Raw genomic sequence first — 20539 nt, 5'->3', positions numbered from 1 at the left:
AAAGAGTTTCCACTTCCTGGTTTCTTGACAAGCATCATGACAAGCAGAATTTTTTTTCCTTGGCTGGTGAGGGAGTATTTGTGTAACGGTTGTAACAAAAGTGTTTCGCTAACGTTCAGGAACATGGAATTTAACTAAAAATGGATAAAAAGTACAATGTGTACCAACTGATCTGGAGACATGCTGTGATGGAAAAATAATTAACTTCTTGGTGATTTGTTTCCTACAGCAGAACAGTCCCCTGTGTTTTATTCCTTAATATTTTCTCACTATTTCTGGCAAAGAAAATGATAGAAAATAGCAAATAATATTAAATTAATGATCTTGGAATCTGCCAATTACTCAGACAGCACTGGAATTAGATATGAAACATTAACACGTGGGACCTAATTAGAGCAATTTTATATTTTATTATTTTAATAAACTCTTCTCCATTCACACAATCCTTATAAAATTCAGAAATACAGTATCAGGGAATCAAAATCTTTGGCAACATACCAGGAATTTCTACTTTATGTTGATGATCTACTTACAAGTATGTTAACAAAACATTCCAGTGGTTGCTTTAGGTAAATGATTGACCTGCTACTGTTGTGTAATACGTAGGTAAACATTCTCTTCTTTCTAAGGTCAAAGCAGATGTTGTGATAAACCATAAACCAATAGAACGCATCAGATGACTGCCGTGCCGGAAAACGTGTAACAATTATTTGTGTTTGTGTTTCATAATTTGTCGTATTATTGGTGAAATTGTGAATACCTGAAAAAGCCTTTGCAGCCTTCGCAGGTCATGGCGTTGAAGTGGAATCCGGTGGCCTTGTCTCCGCAGACGCCGCAGATCCGAGGGGCGTTGCGGTCAAACTCATCCGTACCCTGTGCAGATGTGCTCACGGCCATGGCCTCCATTACTGAGAGAAACAGACGGGCAGGAAAAAAAAGAATTAGAATGATATTTGAACAAGAGAGGTATTAGCTATATCCATACACTACATACACTATATCCATACGCTACATACACCCTGAATTCTCAATTCTGATTGGTCAGAATTGTTTATATGAATGTGTTTGTTCTGTTATAGTCATCAGATATGTCTACGGTGGACATGCAAAATAATATTTGAATAATATGAAACAGCATAGTCTCTCTTTCGCCTGTCAATCACAGCAGCATTAACCAGAGGAGTCTCTGAGATCATGTATGCAAAAGAGGGCAGAAAGCACTCTCATCTGATGTGTTCTAAATTACTTCTAATCTTTGATATAGTGAATGTTTCTGTGCGGAGATGTTTATTAAAACCTTCATGGAAAGATTGCCTGATTGGCTTTGTTTATTTCTGGAGTAAATGACTGTTTATCCGGTGAATCAGACACAGTCTCAGTATTCAGTGCAAAATATTGCATTCAGAACTCCATAATATTCAGCATTTTTTAAAAATTACCACAGAATTTCTGTAGTTTTGGACCAAGACACCTCGTGTGCTATCATTTCAACATGCATTTAGCCAAATCCTTCTACAATATATGTGTCTCATACATGAGTACAGCTATTGTAGTAAGTCATTTCATATGTGACTTCACTGGAAGAAGAATCGTGTGCTTGCAATTTCTGAAAATTCAAGCAATTCTCCACAAAAAAAGAGCACAAAAAAACCCAAACAAAAAAATTGAAAAAATATGCTGAAAATTCAAGCATTTTTGACTACAACAAACATACAAAAAAATCCTGGAAGAACTGAGAGATGATAAAAGGAATCAGCCTGTATGATACTGAAATGCTAGCAAGAAATAAAACACTTCATGAGAATAAACTACTTTGGGCTAATATTTTCTTATAAACGTCACCTAAAATCACCTTTTCTTAAATTCAGTGATCATCACCACTTTCCAAACTGTCTACTGCGCCTGTTGTTTACTAAAAACAGATTAATTTCTGTTTGTGCTCTCCTCTGTTCTGACAGGTGGTAACAGGATAATCACTGGTGAACATATCTCCCTATTTATCACATAAATACACCAGGAATAAGAAGGGAAATTTTTAAAGCTTGCACAGCAGTGCACTCGCAGTTCTACAAACAACTGATAAAAATCAAGTAATGCAAGGCACAAAATATCAAAACTAGAGGGGAAGTTTCAAACACTCGTATCAGAAAAAAAAAAAAAACAGTTTGAAAATGAAATGAAAGCAGCAAAAAAGACTTCTTGAATTCCTTTTACATTTATTAAAATAATTTTCCCTTAATTTTGTCTTTTATGCAAATAATATATTTTTTAACATGATTTTGAATTTCTTTGTAAAAGAAAAGAAGGCAACATCAAAAAATGAATTTACAATTTAAAATAATTTTTTCATAATTGTGTCTTTTAAGATGTTTTTCCAAAGAAATTAAAAAACATGTTCAAATCAAAGTTAAGAAAAGGCGGCGGGAGGAAAAGGTCATGTTCAGTCAGAAACCTCGGGAGGAAAAGGAAGAGGAAAGAGGGGGTAAGGAACAAAGGAGAAGCAGAATGGTGGTAACTGTATTACTCTACAGCGGGTCATCTGAAGTTCACCTGCTAATCAAGGCTACAGTGTTATATAACAGCATTCAGTCCTTTTATTCTATTCTACTCTACTCTAATTTCCACTCTATTATTACTCCATGTTTTATTCCACTCCTTTCTGTCCATGGCATTTGTGCTACTCCAGTCCACTCTCGCTCCACTCTGTTCTATTTCATTCTGTTTACTCAGTTCTATTCCATTTGTTTCCATTGCACTATATTCTACTCATGTCCTATGGTCAAATTTCAGACTTGTATTCGATTTTCCGTGTGCTTTATTCTTTTGACTCATGACTTCTACTCTATTCCACTCGTGTCTTATTCTATTAAATTCTCTTCAAGTCTGTTAAAGTCTACGCATGTCAATTAATCAAATCAGTTCTATGTACATCTACTGATTCTATTCATATCTTCTAGTCCATCCTATTCTCTGTATTTCTTCTAATCCATTCGGTTCTATTCTACCCATTTTATTCTTATCTGCTGCTGCCTTCCAATTATATCTGCTCAATTCTATGCATCTATTCTATTGTACAGTATATACCTATTGTGTTTTACATCGGTCTTCTATTCTATTCCTTTCTATTTTCTATCTTCCGTTCATTATATTCTGTTCTCCACTGCCATCTTATTCTATTTGTCTATTTCAATACATTCTAGTTCTCTTTATTATTCTATTTTATATGTATTTATTCTATTCAATTCTACTTGTCATTTAATCCATTCTGCTTGATTCTATCCATCCATTAACTTATATATACTTTTAGATATACTTTTTTATTCTATTTATATTCTATATCTCTAATTCTATTTATGTATGTCTTCTATTCTACTCTACTCTATTCTATTCGATTTGATTCTATCTTTTATTCTGTTCTAGTGTTGCCATCTATTCCATTCCGTTCAATTCAATTCTACTCTACCACTTTGTCATCTTCTCCACTGCACACGCTAATTTAAAGGTGTCAAAGCTCAGACTCTATGACCTCATATTGGTATATTATATTATATAGTAATATAGCAATCAGCACTAATCAGCACATATTGTTGACTTGACCTGCTAAACTAAAATCACACCGCTCTTCTTGTTCAGCCGAGGTATCAGCTGAACACTATGTACACATGCATTTAAACACATGCTAAACAGAAATGTGCAGCTTTAATATGCAGTACCACAGACACCCCAGTGTGCACCTTGTGTGCATGAATAAGCATCCATCATCAGCGCTCATACTGTCCAGCTCGTGTATGAAAGCGGGGTCAGAAAAACAAAGTACTACAAGGAATAATGAAAGTGAGTATATGAGCGATCATCTCGCAAAAGGGCTATACAGCGAGCGTAATAGAGTAAATAGGGAGATCTGGAATGCGAGTGCAAGCCTCAGTCGTTAAAGGCATGAGTTCCACGAAGAGTGACGCCGAGACCGACGGCACCAGCTGCAGTAATGGAAGAGGGCCGTGCCGAAGCGGCCACAGCTTCCTGGAAGCCATAAGGCTGTTTTCCACACTGAGAGGTTAGAACAGCTCACACAGTGGAGCTGGAACAAACTCATGCATTTGCACATTTACACACATTCACATTCATGCACATTCGCCTGGTAAAGAGCAGACTGTGGCCTTTTGTTTACTGACAGATGAGCTGCAAAATCATTTGTGCTCAGAATTACAGGGAAAAAAACAAAAGTTTTAAAGCAAAAACAAAAAGATACTTTCGATTCAAGAGCCAAACTCTTCTCAAAAGCTTAAATACAGAACACAACCTGCATGCTTTAATAAGATTTGTAAACAAATTGCTCCCTTTATGTAAATACGCCTAAAATTCCATCCACAGTTTTGCCCAATTAATAAAATAAATAAATAAATAAAAAAATCTCCAAATTCCAGATGTGCAGTCAGCAGTGCTTGGATGTTTTGCATAAATAAAACAATAAACTATTGAAGTATTTTTTTTTTTTATGTATTACACAATTCAGCAAATTCCTTTTTTTTTTTTCATTTTTCTTTTTTTTTAAATGTGTGACGTTTTAGCTGTTCTCCTCTTTGCAGGCTACATCATCTGACAGAATTAAACAAACATGTGGACGACAGATAGCATGCTGTTCAGCAGCTATGTGCTCCAACCTTTCAAATCTGGCAAAAGTTACTATACAAATTTGTATGCAAGGTGGATTTGTGAACTTTGTTTACATAGCTCGGTAATCAGATATACTGGCAGAAATTTGAGAAGCAAAACAGTGGTTTTGGCAGGAATCTCGAGAGGCCCGGAGACTTCCCTCTTTTCAAAGTCGTTTTCGAATCACATGACTGTTACATAACCGATGGTATGCAGCTCTGGAATGGGCTGGAATGCCGGAGCGGGCCCGCGGCTATGGGCCAACATACACCAGCATTTCCAACATCACTGCAGGCGAACTAATTTTCTGTCAGCGCAGTCGGAGTTGGCCTGTTTTTCAGCACCCCTGCGTCTCTAAACGTATAGAGCTAAGTGGAGTCACGCTGAACGAGTAACCACTCAGCACATGACAGCAGAGCCTCAAAAACCTCACAACAATATTATTACTGTACACACACACACACACACACATTTATAACTCTTCTCATGGAGGAGAATTTACGATTTATGATAGCATTTTAGAAACATATCATTCAGGTCAATTCAATTCAACATTCTAAAAAGTAATTGAGGTTCATATAGTTTGTAAAGATGGATTTAGGGCCGTATTTAAACTCCAAATACAAACACAAGAAGTTTATCTAATGTGTCAATTTGTGTTTATATTTATCTAATGTGTGTATATTTAACTGTAACTTGTAACATGTTACATTTGAGTTGTTTATCTTCCCCGCAAAAAATAAATTTAAGTTGTTTAACTACTCTGTGAAAATAAATGTAAGTTGTTTATCTAATTTGTAAATATTACATCTGAGTTGTTTATCTACTCTGTAAAAATAAATTCAGGCTGTTTATCTAACTTGTAAATGTAAATTTAAGTTGTTTATCTAACTTGTGAATGTTGCTTTGATAACTATGTAATGCAATGTAATTTAACTAAGCTGTTTATTGACCATATAAATATAAATTTGCGTGGCTTACTGAGTTTGTATATATAACAAATATATAATATAAGTTCTTTATCTAACTTATCTAGAAGTTATAACTTCTAAACGCAACGCTGAGTTGTTTGTATAACTATCAAGTATGAAAAATAAAAATAAACTTGACTTAGTAAACCTGTAAATATAAGTTTATTTAATTCATAAAGGCTAAGTTCAGTTCACTGCATTATTTAAATGCGATTTTTATTTTTTGTGTTATTTATTTAGGTGTAGATATAAATTTGAGTGGTTTATGTTAATTTATTATAACAAATTAAAAAAAAAGTATTCAAAGTTATTTATCAAGAGTAAAAAAAATCGCTTGAAGTAAACTAAATAAATTTGAGAAAATAAATCACTTTTTGTAATACATTTGCATTATGAATTATTAAACATGTCATTTGTTTATATTCATGTATCAAACCATTAAAAGTGTATTTGAAAGATTTTACTGGTAAAAATAGAGTGAAGTGGTTTATCTTTGCTGATCCTGTGGCTGCTGCTCAAGCACTTCTCACATATAAACAGTCAGTCCACATAAATCCACAAGCATGCGTGGGCCTGAGACATCAATGTGCCTTTGTTTCGTGACAGAAAAGTGTGGACTTAAATTTAATGAAAGACTTTTGTGGTTCGAGATTTAAAGATAACCCAAAATCAAAGGCTCGGCGTGTCAGTCGACTTATTACGTTTCTTTGAAATGATAAATTATTTTCCTGGCATGAGCACAAAGTCTATAAAAGCAAGACTCAAAGGATTATTAACCATAGCACTTCCTCTGCTGTAGTTTGTGGAAGCAATTTGTAAAGGAAGTATGTTTCAGCAACATGTTCGCTGTATCTCTTTTGTTCTCTCTTGAAAAACAAAGACACACACAAACACACAACATGTTTGCCCTGTTACACTCTTATAAAACACTTAAAGTGGAGACTCCTTCCAAAAATGTTACATAAATGTCTATAGAATTCTCCATATTAAAACAGACTGTATTTATTTACTGTATAAAATCTTTTTTATGTGTAGCGTCCATTATACATCCAACACGTGCCTGTGAATTAGTGGTTACTATAGAAACAATGAGTGGATTAATATTAAAATGTGGTTTGCCTTGTAGCCTGGACGGCTGTCAAAAAAACCCACCAAAAATGAATAAATAATTCGAATCAGTTTTTTTGTTCAACAACGAATCATATGGAACTTAATATAAAATATAAGTAGAAAGTTCTATTATCTCGTTTTATTGTGTTCCAGGTCACAAGCTGTGTTTTGTTTACTCATTAAACCAAAGAGAGATAAGAAGCAGGATTATGTTTACAGTAGAACCTTGGCAATGCAAAACAGGTAACAAAGCGTGTAGTAAAACTGATCCGCGCACCACAACAAGGCCGTTATTAATGCGCCACGTCGTGTCAAGACATCGCCAGCGTGTCAGAGTGCAGCTGCTGTAAGCCGATCGCGAGCGGGAATAAAGCCAGAGCGAACAGGCGAAGCGTGCTAGCGTCTGTAAACACGCGCCGTGTCGTCTTCCCTTCCACGTCACACGGTGCACAACATCCTTCTGTTAAGGCGATCATTCCCACATCTCGAGGTCAAGACGCCTTCGCGTTGAGACCGAGATTTACCGAAATGAATAGCTAGGCTAATCCGCTGCCGTTTCTAGTTACATTTTAATGGTTGTGCTCGGAATGCACCACGGTTATTTTGTGGTAAATGATGACCATGGGACGGAACTCGCTATTTTAATGAGGTGCTTTTAATATGCAGTGCTCCTGCTTTTCAAACTATATTTTGAAACCATCTATTTATTAATTCGCTCATTATATCATTGTGACCGAGCGAGCCAGAGAGTCAGCGGTTAAGTCGGTTTTGGAATGCTATGTGAAAAAAAAGAAAAAAAAAAATGACCAGCATTCTTGATGAATCGATAAGGCTTCCGTCATACGGTGGAGTGATTTAGACGTTTTAAAAAAAAAAGCGTCTAAAAATATCTCAATTTCACAATAATATAATATTAACCTTTAAATATTAAAGCACTCTGCTGTGCTTTTTATTTTCCTTTCGAGAATCATTTCCATAATCTTAAGCTGTCACATTGTTATAAACTGAAAGAACAAGCATTGTTGTTTTTACGTCTAAACTTTTTTTTTTCCATTTACGTGCATGCTCCTAGTGTCTACCAGTCAGTCATAGCACTGTAACGTTTACATCAGGAACATATTAAGCAGTTAAACTTGAGAAACACAATGAAAATGAGAATCACTGGATTAAGCAGCTTGATCAGAGTCAAAAATAGATGATAAGTTAAAAAAAACAAAAACAAAAAAAAACATTTTTATTACTTGTACACCAGGAGTGTCATCATAAACCATTTCACTATGTATAGAATACGGAATATGCGACGAATCTTGACCCTTGATTAAGATCTCTTTTAGAAATAAACTCTATCCAGGAGAAAAATTTCCCAAGCAGCATTCCCAGCTGGATTCCCTTAACCCTCAACTGGATGATTTTACAATGAAATGAAATATGTATTACGTGAAAACAGGCAGCTTTGAGTAGAAACCCTGCTCTGGGCCCAACTTCACTTACACAATGACTTTTAAAATTGTGTTTTCCTCATAAATCTAATCTCGTCCGTAGCCCTCATGGTAGCACACCACCTCGGAGCCGCTCCACAACCCAAATAACATTAAGGCCAGAAAAGCCTGGGAAGGGGGAAAAACATCCAGACTACCTGTGAGAAGCGGAGAGGGGGAGCGTTTCCACATGCCCTAGATCTGCACACAACGACTCTGAACTTTGGACCTTGTTCTTCGGCGCTGGTGGGAAATGAAAAGGGCCGCCGCGGAGCTGGCAGGCGGACAAAAAAGTAGGGGGGGAAAACGAGCAAAAAAAAAAGAGCTGCTTTGCGGTTGAAAGAGGTATGAGGGGGCCCTCCATCCTGAGCAGTAAGAGAAAAAATGAGTCGCTCTGCTGCTCGGCCGCATCCGTGTCCTGTATTCATCTCTTTCCAAACCTCTGGATGTTCCACACAAATCAGATAATTGATTACCTAACAATTAAAGACGACACGTTTTTATGAGGAAAAAAAACACAGAAGGGATAAAAAAGATCCGAGCAAATCAGAGACACATGAGTCAGCGAAGGGAAAGAAACATGCGATTTAACACGGCTGTGATCTGAAAAAATAAACGGATCTATTAATGGATCAAAGCATCTGGAGGAAATATCCTTTCGGCTTTAAATGATCACATCGCTGAAATCAGGCATTAATGTGAAACGATTTATGAGATCTGAAAACATTAGCAAGTTGCTAAGAAAAAAAAAAAAGTCGATGCAGTTATTGTAAGTACTATATGCAAATCGACTAAATAATAAAACCAAATGGCAGCTGAATTATCGCTTCTGATTGGTCACAAGAAAATAAGAAAATCTTCATGGTGTTGCACTTGCCTGGTTTTCAGTCACAGAAAAAGTTGCTTTTATTTTTATCTTATTTTATTTTATTTGTTTTAAAGAAGTGCACAATTTGATGTAAGCGAAAGCAGAAGGTTTTAACGAATGTATATTTGACGAAAATATATTTGAGGCTTTCTTCGATAATTAAGAGATCTTAGCAATTGATCTACTTGGAATTTTTGCTGAAAGGGAGTCCTTCTGTTGTAGTGCTCTACCCAGAACCACCTGGAGAACCTGTATGTGGTAGAGGTTTTGTAATGCTGTAATACTTCTGCTGCTCACTGTGGTGACGCCAAAGCATCCAGCATCAGCATAAACACACATCATGCACAAACGGTCAGCAGAAACTTCTTTAATGATCCTTAAGGACGGATATCAACTTGGAACTTTAGACTCCTGAGGCTTAAAAATCAACAGAGATAGCATTATACACACACACACACACTTTGGAACTTCTGTCCAGCATTTCCTGTGGGAAATGACTGACCAGGCATCAATATTCCAGATGTGTCCAGCAAATTGGGAGAATAAAGAAATGACACACGTTCGAGTTATTTCATGTGAGTGAATTACACCAGAAAAACAAAGTAATTCCAGCTCACTAATTTCTTCATTCTGATTGGTCGAGAGAAAGTGTTGATTAATTTTCCATAACCGCGGCACAGACTGTAGTTCTGGCTGTTTTCGTTTCTATAGCAACAAAAACTTCTTGTTACGGTGGTTGAAGGTTGCTGATGGGAAGCAGATGTTTGTTTGTTATATCGACTTTATAGCCGCTTTAATTAGAAGTAACTCGTTCCTTCAAATGTCACTATAAACGCATAAAAAGTACAATGAGTCATTGTTAAATCAATAATAAAATGTCAGCGATGGCAAATTGCCGAGGAACAAAAAAACAAATAAAGTAACTCTGCCTCATGACATCATTATGGCATCACATCCTCCAGGCATTGATTGTTTTCCTAGAACAGCACATCCACCATGTTTAACCATATGGTCGATTAACAACAAAGCAGGTGTGTATAATAAAGTGAACTTTCAAACTTCCAAAATACCCCAGGAAGTCTAACATCAGGCTAGCTTGTGTCTTTTAGTAGAAATACGCTACAGATAATAGAAAATGCTACACGGATTACATGTAATAAAGACAAAGTGTGAAACATATATATATATATATATATATATATATAATTTTTTTTTATTACCTGTGTAAACTGTAAACTTTTACTTCTACTTGGATTATTAAGCTGCTTCCAGTTCACAGCACTCTGGTTGACTCCTGCTGTTTTTTCAGTTAGCTTATAAATAAACTCGAATTGGTTTAGATTGAATAGAAGCATAGAAACATCGGATAAAATGGATTTTCAGCGCAGCAGAAAAACTCTCGCTTTCTCGTCTATTGCCGGCTTCTCAAACACTGCGCTCGCTAGCTAGCAGTAACTCCTTGTGTATATATCAAAGTTATAATAATAATAACAATAATAATAATAATAAAAATCTGACAATCAATTAGTGAAATGAAGGCATCTTGGAAATCCCATTTCAATCCATAAACAAGGTGATTACATGTCATTACTACATCGCCAGATTAGAATCAAATATTTGTCAAAAAAAAAAATCAGCATGTCAGTTACAGCAAATTAATGAGCAAATGAGCGAATAAAATCTCAAGGAACGAAGGCCAAGAAAAGGCTGAACACATGCTATTTCCATGAAGAGTGTCTGTAGTCATCTGTGGTACAAGCACATGGCATTCGGAAAAATTATAGCACTGAGCGGCATTTTTCTCCAGTTCAAAGCAAATTCCTGTGAGGTGAAAGCTACAGAAAGACAAAATAAAGGACATGGAAAATGCAAAAAGACTCTTTAAACCTACAAAGAGCATCAACACAGTGTGGGATGGTAAAAGAAGGAAGTGGTGTCTGTGAGGGTGCAGGAAGTGGTGCCAGCGGCGGTACAGAAAGTGGTGTCCATGTCAGTAAAGAAAGTGGTGTCTGTGACAGTACAGGAAGTGGTTTTCTTGACAGTAAAGGAGGTGTTGTCTGTAATAGTACAGAAAGTGGTGTCTGTGATGGTAAAGGAGGTGGTGTCTGTGATGGTACAGGAGGTGGTGTCTGTGATGGTACAGGAGGTGGCGTTCGTGATGGTAAAGGAGGTGGTGTCTGTGATGGTAAAGAGGTGGTGTCTGTGACGGTACAGGAAGTGGTTTCTGTGACAGTAAAGGAGGTGGTGTCTGTGACGGTAAAGGAGGTGGTGTCTGTGATGATACAGGAAGTGGTGTCTATGATGGTACAGGAAGTGGTGTCTGTGACGGTAAAGGAGGTGGTGTCTGTGACAGTACAGGAAGTGGTGTCTGTGATGTTAAAAGGAGGTGGTGTCTGTGACAGTACAGGAAGTGGTGTCTGTGACGGTAAAGGAGGTGGTGTCTGTGACGGTAAAGGAGGTGGTGTCTGTGACGGTACAGGAAGTGGTGTCTGTGATGGTACAGGAAGTGGTTTCTGTGATGGTAAAGGAAGTGGTGTCTGTGATGGTACAGGAAGTGGTGTTTGTGATGTGGTGTTCATACTTTAGAGAAGGAAGATAGAAATGAAGTCAGCTTTTCCTAATATACAGGAGCGAGTCTGCAATGTCTGCAGATGTTATGAGACAGCTGGAATGGGACACGACAAGGTGCAAATAGTTTGCAGTCCAAAGCGATCAGCGGTGTTTATCTACACATTTGATAACAGACATCTGGTCTGCCAGTCACATACGAGAAACATATCTACTGACAAGTTAGTGGCTAATAACAGAACACCGAGTGAACCATCACTTCATCGTTTGAGCTGTACAACACAAACCATTCCAACTGTACGATACCACAAGCTTTCCTTTTCTTTCTTAATGAAATCAAGGCCTTCATGGCATGGAATCAAGGAATGAAAACAAAACCCTATTGTTTCATCACTGGTTGGCTGCTTGATCTTGCATTCCTGACAGATGTAGAGAAGATAGCGGAGAAGTAGCAGAGAAACTGAATCTCCTGAACCTACAATTACAAGGTAAACCCAAAACTATCTGTGACATGATCTGTGCTGTGGAGCCTTGTAAAGCAAAGCGATCAGTTTATCTCCAAAAATTTGCAAAAGAAAAAATGCAGAGGCAGCCAGAGTTTTGGACCTACAAAAATATTGTGACCTTGAGCAGAAGTTTGAGGACAAGTTCAATGATTTTAAAAAGTCTGAATCTCATTCATGATGCGTATCCTGTATTAATACTTTAACCCTTTTTTCTTTTTACCAGTAAACTGAAAACCTATGGGAGATTTTCAATCAATATCAATATAAACAAACAAATGATGGTTCTGGATGTGAATCTGATATAAAATGATTCAGGACTAGTTTCAGTGTGTTTTAGACGTGTGTTTTTCCCACTGTTGGATAACCTTACACATTGTGTAAGTGGTTATTTGTATAATACACAATTATAGTGGTTGAGGATAAAATTTTAGCTGCATTTTTGTTGAACATGCGCTTGGAGCATCTCAGAGAGCAGAAATGGGTTTGATATCATCATTTACTTTAAAGATACAAACATTTGTGTGGAAAAAATGATTCATTTTTATTTTGTTTTTTATATGAATATATTGCCCCTAGTAGGCTAGGGAAAAACAGAAATACTTATGAAAAACTACAAATTAAAAAAATTTGTAGAGAGTCCTGAGTATCTACTTTCATATGAGCTTCATATTAAGCACCACTGTGGAGTGAGACATGACAAAGACATTCAATGCTGAACATCTACACATCTAAACAGTTTTCAACTCTGGGGAAAAAAGTTAAATGTTTTGTAATGTAACTGAAGAGAAATCTGCATATTCATTTTTATCATTTTAAAACAAACAGCTTTCGTGCTTTAGGATATTCTAGTGTTGATTAACCTGCTGATGTGATCCGGGTGGAAATGAATTTTAACACCCACTTAATTAACTGCTGACTCATTGTGTGTGGGAAGATTAAATACACCAATATTACCAAAAAAGCATATTTTTTGTGATATATGTTGCTTTCATATGTTGCTGAAATTCCTTCTTTACCCCATTGCTGGCTTTTTTAACCTGATCCGAGTTCCTGCTTCAGTGTTTCCCCTTCAGTTTGGGACTGACTTCAAATCCCTTCCTTTGGACATGCACTAAATTGTACACTTGCACATGCAACATTCTATAGGTCATCAAAAACGTGATAAATACAGACAGAAAGACAAAGATTTTTCTGAAGATTTTTCTGATTTTTACAGACAGACAGACAGACAGACAGATAGATACTATCTGTGATATCTATCTATCTATGATAGATATCTATGATAGATAGATAGATAGATAGATAGATAGATAGATAGATAGATAGATAGATAGATAGATAGATAGATAGATAGATAGATAGATTCTTTATTGTCACTGCACAGAAAACAACGAAATGAAATGTTTCTACATGGTATGTATTTTTTGACTAAAGAATAATAGAAAGGATATTACATTTTCCCTACCAGCTTGTGCTTGTGAGTTTGTTTTAAACTTGTTAATGAACGTGAATAATTTGAGACTCGGTTTTCACAGACTAATTTCAATTCTCTTATATGAAGCGCACTTGCGTGAAATAAGATAACGTGATCACGTTTCAATATATAATGAATGAGCTTTTCATTTAGGAAGCGCAAATCGAATCCATTGAGAGCTAAAAGGCATTCAGCAACGTGTGTGTGTGAGATCAATCCGCAACCGCGCTCAAATCCATCTTTGTTTGGTCTTTAATTGACGAATCAAATCAAATCAAAGCGCAATCGCAACAAGACAGCGTGTGACGAAACATCCCTCGCTTAATGTCCTCCCTGCAGGAGGACAGAAAGATGATAAATGGCTTGTTCTTTCCACACTGCACTTTCGTGCTTTCCACACTGCTCTATTAGTCCGTAATGTTTACAAAATCAAATGTGTTGAATGGGCTGGAACAAGTTCAGGACGGTTTATAACACGATGTTGTACATCCAGACTCCTGGAAGCAGCAAGAACAGCAAGAGGAGACGGAAACCTAATAAAGAAAATCAGTTTTAGGGAAAAAAAAGAGTTTAATTTTCCCAGAGATCATGAAGTCATATATTCTTATATATCCTTAAGGATCCATTTATTATCCTTAAGAGCAGACCGACGTTGACATGCTTGACAAAATGTGCCAAAGTTCATACTTCAACATGTCTCAGTGCTGCGTGTGAATAAACAGCCTCAGGGTAAAATTGTAAATCTGGTAACTGATATCCTCCCTAATTATTTTCATACCAAACTGGTTTCACACCCAAGCTGTGAATTAGATTGTAAACAGATCGCTCAGATTGATTGTGTAATAATCCTAATGCTGCGGTAGACCCGAGTGTGTTGGTTAAAACTGAGGCATGATTTCATATATATAAAGTGCTTGTGAAAGGAGTCTCCAGTGTGAGTGGATTCTATAACACTGTAACTAGGTTTTTGGGGGCAATCTTTCAAATAAAGGACTTTGTGTTTCTGTATTTATTACCTGACATGACGTTTCAGGGGTTTCTAGAGAAAGAGAGAAAAAACAGGTTGTTGTAACTTCTGCTTAAGTTATAGGAAAAGTGCCAAGAGGCCAGTGTGTTGATAAAAATAGTCCACACTGAATTTCTTTTGAATTATGACGACAATACAAAATACAAAACTCTTTCAGGTTAAATTTCCTCAGAATCAGAATGCCTGTTCCTGAGAAATGTGTGTGTGTGTGTGTGCCAACTAATTAAACCCCTGAAATCAAACACTATTCTCCAAAATTCCTATAGTTTCCATCCATCTATTTTCTGTAGCACTTATCCTACACAGGATCATGCTGAAACTGGATCTCAGAGGACTCGGGGCACAAGTTGTGGTACATGCAAGACAAGATTTTCCAACCAATCATAGGACAAAGTCACTCACACACACACACACACAGGGCGGAAGTGGGAATCAGACCCCCGACGCTGGAGGTGAAACATACTAAGCGCTAAGCCACCCCCTCATCTCAACTCAATCAATTTTCCTTCACTACTTTCTCCTAATCAAGCCATTGTTAAAGAAAGTAGAAGCTGGAATGCACTTCTCTCACTTTCTGAGCCCTTTTAGCTGAGCTCGCACAGCTTCATGTCAATCCAAGCTTCAATGCTTAATTATTCAAATCCTATAGCTGCTTGACATGCTGGCTGAGTGCAACACTAGCACAGAGGCACACGCTTCACCTAACACCGGGACACATGCGACACCGAGGAACCCGCACATTCATTTTGACTTAAAACCTGGACATTTCTTAATTATGTTCAATTCAAATACGACGGGCTTCTACACAAGCGAACTGTTTCAACAGCACAATTAAAGCGAGAGGAATTTTTTATTGTTACACAACTGGTTTCCATCGATGCAGTCATGTGACCAGTTTCCACACGTTGTTTTCGAAAGGCTGAACCAGGTTGTGTGTTTAGTTTATCACGATTTTGCTTGTCGTCGGTGCACAAGTTCACTAGCGTTCATCATACGGTGTATCCCATCTCGCAATGCTGTCATGTAACTCTCTTCTTGTAGCATGAAATGGTTATAAAGCCGGATAATCGACAATTGTGCTCCTATAACTGAGCCCCAGTTTGGCCGTGATTGCGGTTACATGAGCAGAACAGCCCTGTAATAAACTTCTTCACTGACGTTCGTTTTCTTCGGCTAGCCTCCATGCGTGCCCGTTGTGCTGCCTGTTTTAAATCGGGGGGTAGGGTGGGGGAGGCTTGTTGGGGCGTCATCAGACACTGAGAAAGGAAAATGTTGCCATACTGGGGACTTGATGACTGCTAATGACAACCAGAGGACAAAAGAAACAAGGCTTCAGTCGACTTCTGCTTGCTTTGTTGGAAAAGCTACAAATACGTTCACTGGAAGTCAAGCAGACCGTCATGGAGCTCCAAACAAACCGCTTTGGAGAAAAACTGAAACAAGGGATCCCCCATTTAGGAGTGAAACACACACTATAAATAGTTACAGATCTAAACGCATTCCAGTGAAATAAAAGAAAAAAAAACATGGACGCCCTGAGCAACCAAAGTTGTTGGTGAGAAACAGAGGAAACTCTGAAATTTAAATTTACTCACTGATGCTACAGTCAATCATGAAAGCATGTGATCTTCCACGGATATCAGATCAACAGAAAAAGTTAAACACACTACAATAAGCTGCGTGAACAATCACAAGTGAAGCGCTGAGCTGCACACTGGCGTGAACATCAAAATCAAGAGCTAATCCTAAACCTAAGAGCCCTTCTAGCAATTAACACCAGACGAGAAGGAGAGAAAGCATGCACTCGCAGCCAAAATGGACCATTTAGCCCGCCGAAGTGATCACTGCTTCATCTGGGGGTTTATTAGAGCAGCTAGTAAAGCACTGAAAATGAGCTGCACGCGAACAAAGAGACGTGAACGGGACAGAGTGCGGACTGCAGAGTTCAAGCCAAGGCCACTAGACTGGCTTAAGTGTTTGACACTTCACCGCGTTTTCACCGTGAACAGACGCGTGCTCGACAGCTTCCCAGCACAGATCCTCTCAATAACCGGAGTGTGGAGGTGTACGAAAAATCTAACAAGTGTTTTTTTTGCAGTGTTTCAGTTAATAATGAACATCAGGATCTACGGAGTGTTTTGCTGTTGCTTTACAAACACAAGATGCTTACTGTTTTCTCTGTTGTTATGACAACCTTGCCAATTCAGCCCACACTAATTGATCATTTTCCACTGTGCTGCAGGAGTCCATTATGTCTCTGAGTGTGTGTGTGTGTGTGTGTGGTGAGAGAGAAAGAGAGAAAGGGGGAGTGCTGCAGAAAGTAAAAGAAAGTAAAAAAGTTTTCTGGTGCAGCAGAGATCGAGGCTGAAGGTGAAACCTGTAAGATAAGGCACATTGTGCATGCTTGGAGGAGGGTGTGTTCGACATACTCACTGAGATTGTCACAATGAAACTGTTCTGGGAAATAATGAGCTGAAGCCCAGAGGTTTTCACAGTTTTGTTGTTGTTCTTTGCAGACACCTTTTATGTACATGAAGGAAATACATCTGTACAAAACAGTGTGCTTTAATAGTGCATTAATAGTGCATGTGTAGTGTCTATGCATTATAGCCTGTGTGTATGTGTTTGTGTAGTGGAGAGAGAGAGAGAGAGAGAGAGAGAGAGAGAGAGAATGAAACTTCAAGTATGATCTACCAGCAAAACAATATTCAGAAACATCTACAGCAAAAAGAATAAAAGAATAAAAAGAATAAAAGACAGGAAAATAATCATCAGCAGTGTGGTGTTATAAAGCTTTCAGTTGTTAATTATAATAAGTGTTTTATTCCTTCCTCTTAGCCAACAGCAACTTTGTACTAATTAAATAATGTCACGTTTTATCCATTTGCGGTTACATTTAAGGGTAAGGAAACGAGTTAGTTCCTGTAAGCAGTCATTTCTGTGTGTTTTGTTTTTCTCTCATCATTCCAAGAAGCCACAAAAAGACATTTTTTCAGTTGTGGAAGAACAATGTGCTTTCTGTTACAAAGCACTGACACTGGAGACTCCTTTAATGTGTTAAATATTAAATAAACATCTTTATTCTATCAGAATTTTCACTCTCTCAATGTTTAGAGAGTTCTCTGTATATGTATGAGGATAATTATCTAAACACCAATTTTTTACGAGGACGTTTTTTGACATTTTTCCTTTCCTGGTTAATATAAACCAAAGCAGAGTGAAACCAAACCTGACAAAATGATCAATTCCAAATAAATAAATAAGAAGAATAAGAAGGCTATTGATTCAGACTAAACTGCAAACTGTTTCAATGCCGCAAGATTGTGGTAAGCTTAAAATATCCTCAGGACAGATTTTAGTAGGTTTGCTACCAAACTTTTTTTCAGCACGCCAAAATTCTTCAGCCACACGCATCCTGTCCGCTTGAGCCTAGGCTAATTGATGGGTTTCGCTGCTACTCGGACTGTACGAGACGGACGGAAGGTTCTGGTCTAGTGTCACGTTGTTAGAGTGGAGTGCGTATTGTGAAAAGTAAACAAAAACCAGGCAAGAAGGTTTATTTGGGCACGGCCTGACACATAGGTTCAGAGCTTTAACCGATTATTTTCAGCAACAACAGACCCAAAATCCAAAATTCCTCGTGTTCCTTTAAAGGAAAACTCCACCCTGAAACATGTTAGATATATTTACAGGATCATTTTAACGTTAATTGTCCCAGGATTATCATTTCTGACTTTTATACGCACTCACCCTTTTATTTTTTAGCATACTGGAATTATATTTCTGGAGATTAACAGATCAAAAAAGACATGTTTCCCATTCAAAAATAGTTGGGGATGTAAACATTCGCTCTGATTGGTTGATATTTTCCTTATTCCCATGTTTTAGAGAATATTGATGATATATATATTGATATATATATTGATATTCCTATTGATATATATGTATATATACATATATATATTGAAAACCTCTGGAATGTCATCAAGAGGAAGATGGATGGTCACAAACCATCAAGCAAAGCTGAGCTGTTTGCTTTTTTTGCAAAAAGAGTGGTATAAAGTTCCCCAACAGCAATGTGAAAAACTGGTGGAGAGCATGGAGCCAAAACGCATGCAAATCAGGGTTATTCCACCAAATACTGATTTGAATGTTATTTAGCCAAAGCATTAACACAATTTGTTTACAAATTATATGCATAATGTTTTATTTGAGTTATTAAAGCTCTGCAAATACTGCATGATCTTGGGTTATTTTGATGTGGTGTCATTTCCTTTAAATATACACTCTAAATAAACAATAGTTATATTTTGTTTTGTTTTTATATATATATAATTTTTTTTTGGCATGTTGTTTTTACACTGATCTTCTTTTTCACATCTTTGTTGGTGGTGTGGAACAACTCTATATATTTTATTTGTGGAGATAAATAAAGCCATGATTCCCATTTAAAATGGGATGTAAACTTTTGCTCTGTATCAATTTCCACCTTTTCAACGCTTTACCTTTGAAACCACAGCCGTATTTTCTTTCTGTTCAGCCTTGAAAGAGAGAGAGCTCAGCATGATACAAGTGCATACTCGCTTGAGGACGTTATGTGTTTGTTTGTATTGTTTAGTAATTTTTCGTTTTGATGTGTCGCGCACACAAAAGCCTCGTTTCTCAACACAAGTTCAATTTCACAAGTGACAAAGCTTGTAAAATTCTCCTAAAAAAAGCTCCTAAAATTTTTTAGTCCGACTTTTTGGCAATTCCTCAATCTTGCAAAAATGGAACTCTTTTCCTATCATCATCTTGTTATAGAGAATTACAATAAAGCTAGCAAGTGAATAGCAGAGTTCTTTCTTGCCTCTGGTGAGTGTAACTTTAGCTAGCATGTAGCTTACTTTGTGAATCAAAGCTCGAACAGGTAAATCTTACATTTTTTTTTAGTTCAAATCAAAAATTATATATTATATTGTGCTGCATGCTATACATTCCGAGATAAACTCCAAGTGCCTAGCTTCCTAGCCAGAATATATCATCAGGCAGTGTGGTATATTCTTCCTACCATAACTCGATACCATAACCTTTCCTGCTCATTCTCGCTGTTTAATAGCACAGGCTTTTTTTTCGCAAACCCACAGAAACAGACACAAGGACTGCACATCAGCTTGATCACAAACAGATGTCTCGTTATTACCTAAATTGCTAGCTCTTTGCCTAAAAGCAAAAGACGGACGATACACTTACACGCCCGCGCACTAAAACTAAAGCCTGAGAGATTACGCAAATTACCCGAATTGACTTAAGCGTTACACGGCTTCTCATCCATCATGTCTCACATCTCGCATCAAGAGTAATTACAACCCAGTGGTTTTCTTCATGTTAATACAGAATATGGATGTTATACGAGGTTAAAACAAGAAGGTCTGGATTCCAAGGCAGCTTTTATTGGCTAAGCACCACCCAAAAGGGCATCTGACTGACATGTAAAGCAGCCAGTCACATTTCGTTTTTGTTCAGAGTCAGATTTAGAGGCGTGAAAATGTCCCTAAAGTCCCTACAAAAACAGACAACCATAGTTAATTAATTTCATTTTAGAATATTGTGCAAATCAACGAATCCCATGAAATTCACATCATTTGGAAAATCTAGAGTTCATCTGATCCTCATAAGCGATCGGTGTCACAGCTGTAAGCATGACAGTTTCCTTCTTCTATGAGGGAAGTAAAGCGATCATGAGCGTCATGACGGCTTGGTTTGTAGGTGGACCGCTAAAAAAAAGCCACACACATGTCTCCTGAAAATCCTGTAAAATACAACCGACTTTGAAACTCCTGAAATGTTTTCAGTTTTGTGTGCCCCATGTAATAGATCATAGGTGTGACGTCTGAGACTGAGA

General features: G+C 37.3%; 1 protein-coding gene across 3 annotated transcripts in view; it reads right to left on the bottom strand.

The window, feature by feature from the left end:
- vdra (vitamin D receptor a) overlaps positions 1 to 20539 on the bottom strand; it is a 76164-nt gene that overhangs the window by 39234 nt on the left and 16391 nt on the right. For 2 of the 3 annotated variants that reach the window (XM_058409034.1, XM_058409033.1), the window contains exon 2: positions 761 to 908. In XM_058409034.1, coding sequence (XP_058265017.1) covers positions 761 to 908 — 148 coding nt within the window. Of the gene's footprint in view, positions 1 to 760; positions 909 to 14644; positions 14668 to 20539 lie in introns of all 3 variants that reach the window. The other variant, XM_058409035.1, reaches the window with a different exon arrangement.

Source organism: Hemibagrus wyckioides, linkage group LG15 (assembly GCF_019097595.1).
Source record: "Hemibagrus wyckioides isolate EC202008001 linkage group LG15, SWU_Hwy_1.0, whole genome shotgun sequence".
NCBI classification, from domain to species: domain Eukaryota; kingdom Metazoa; phylum Chordata; class Actinopteri; order Siluriformes; family Bagridae; genus Hemibagrus; species Hemibagrus wyckioides.
This window is presented reverse-complemented; position numbering and strand designations above follow the sequence as displayed.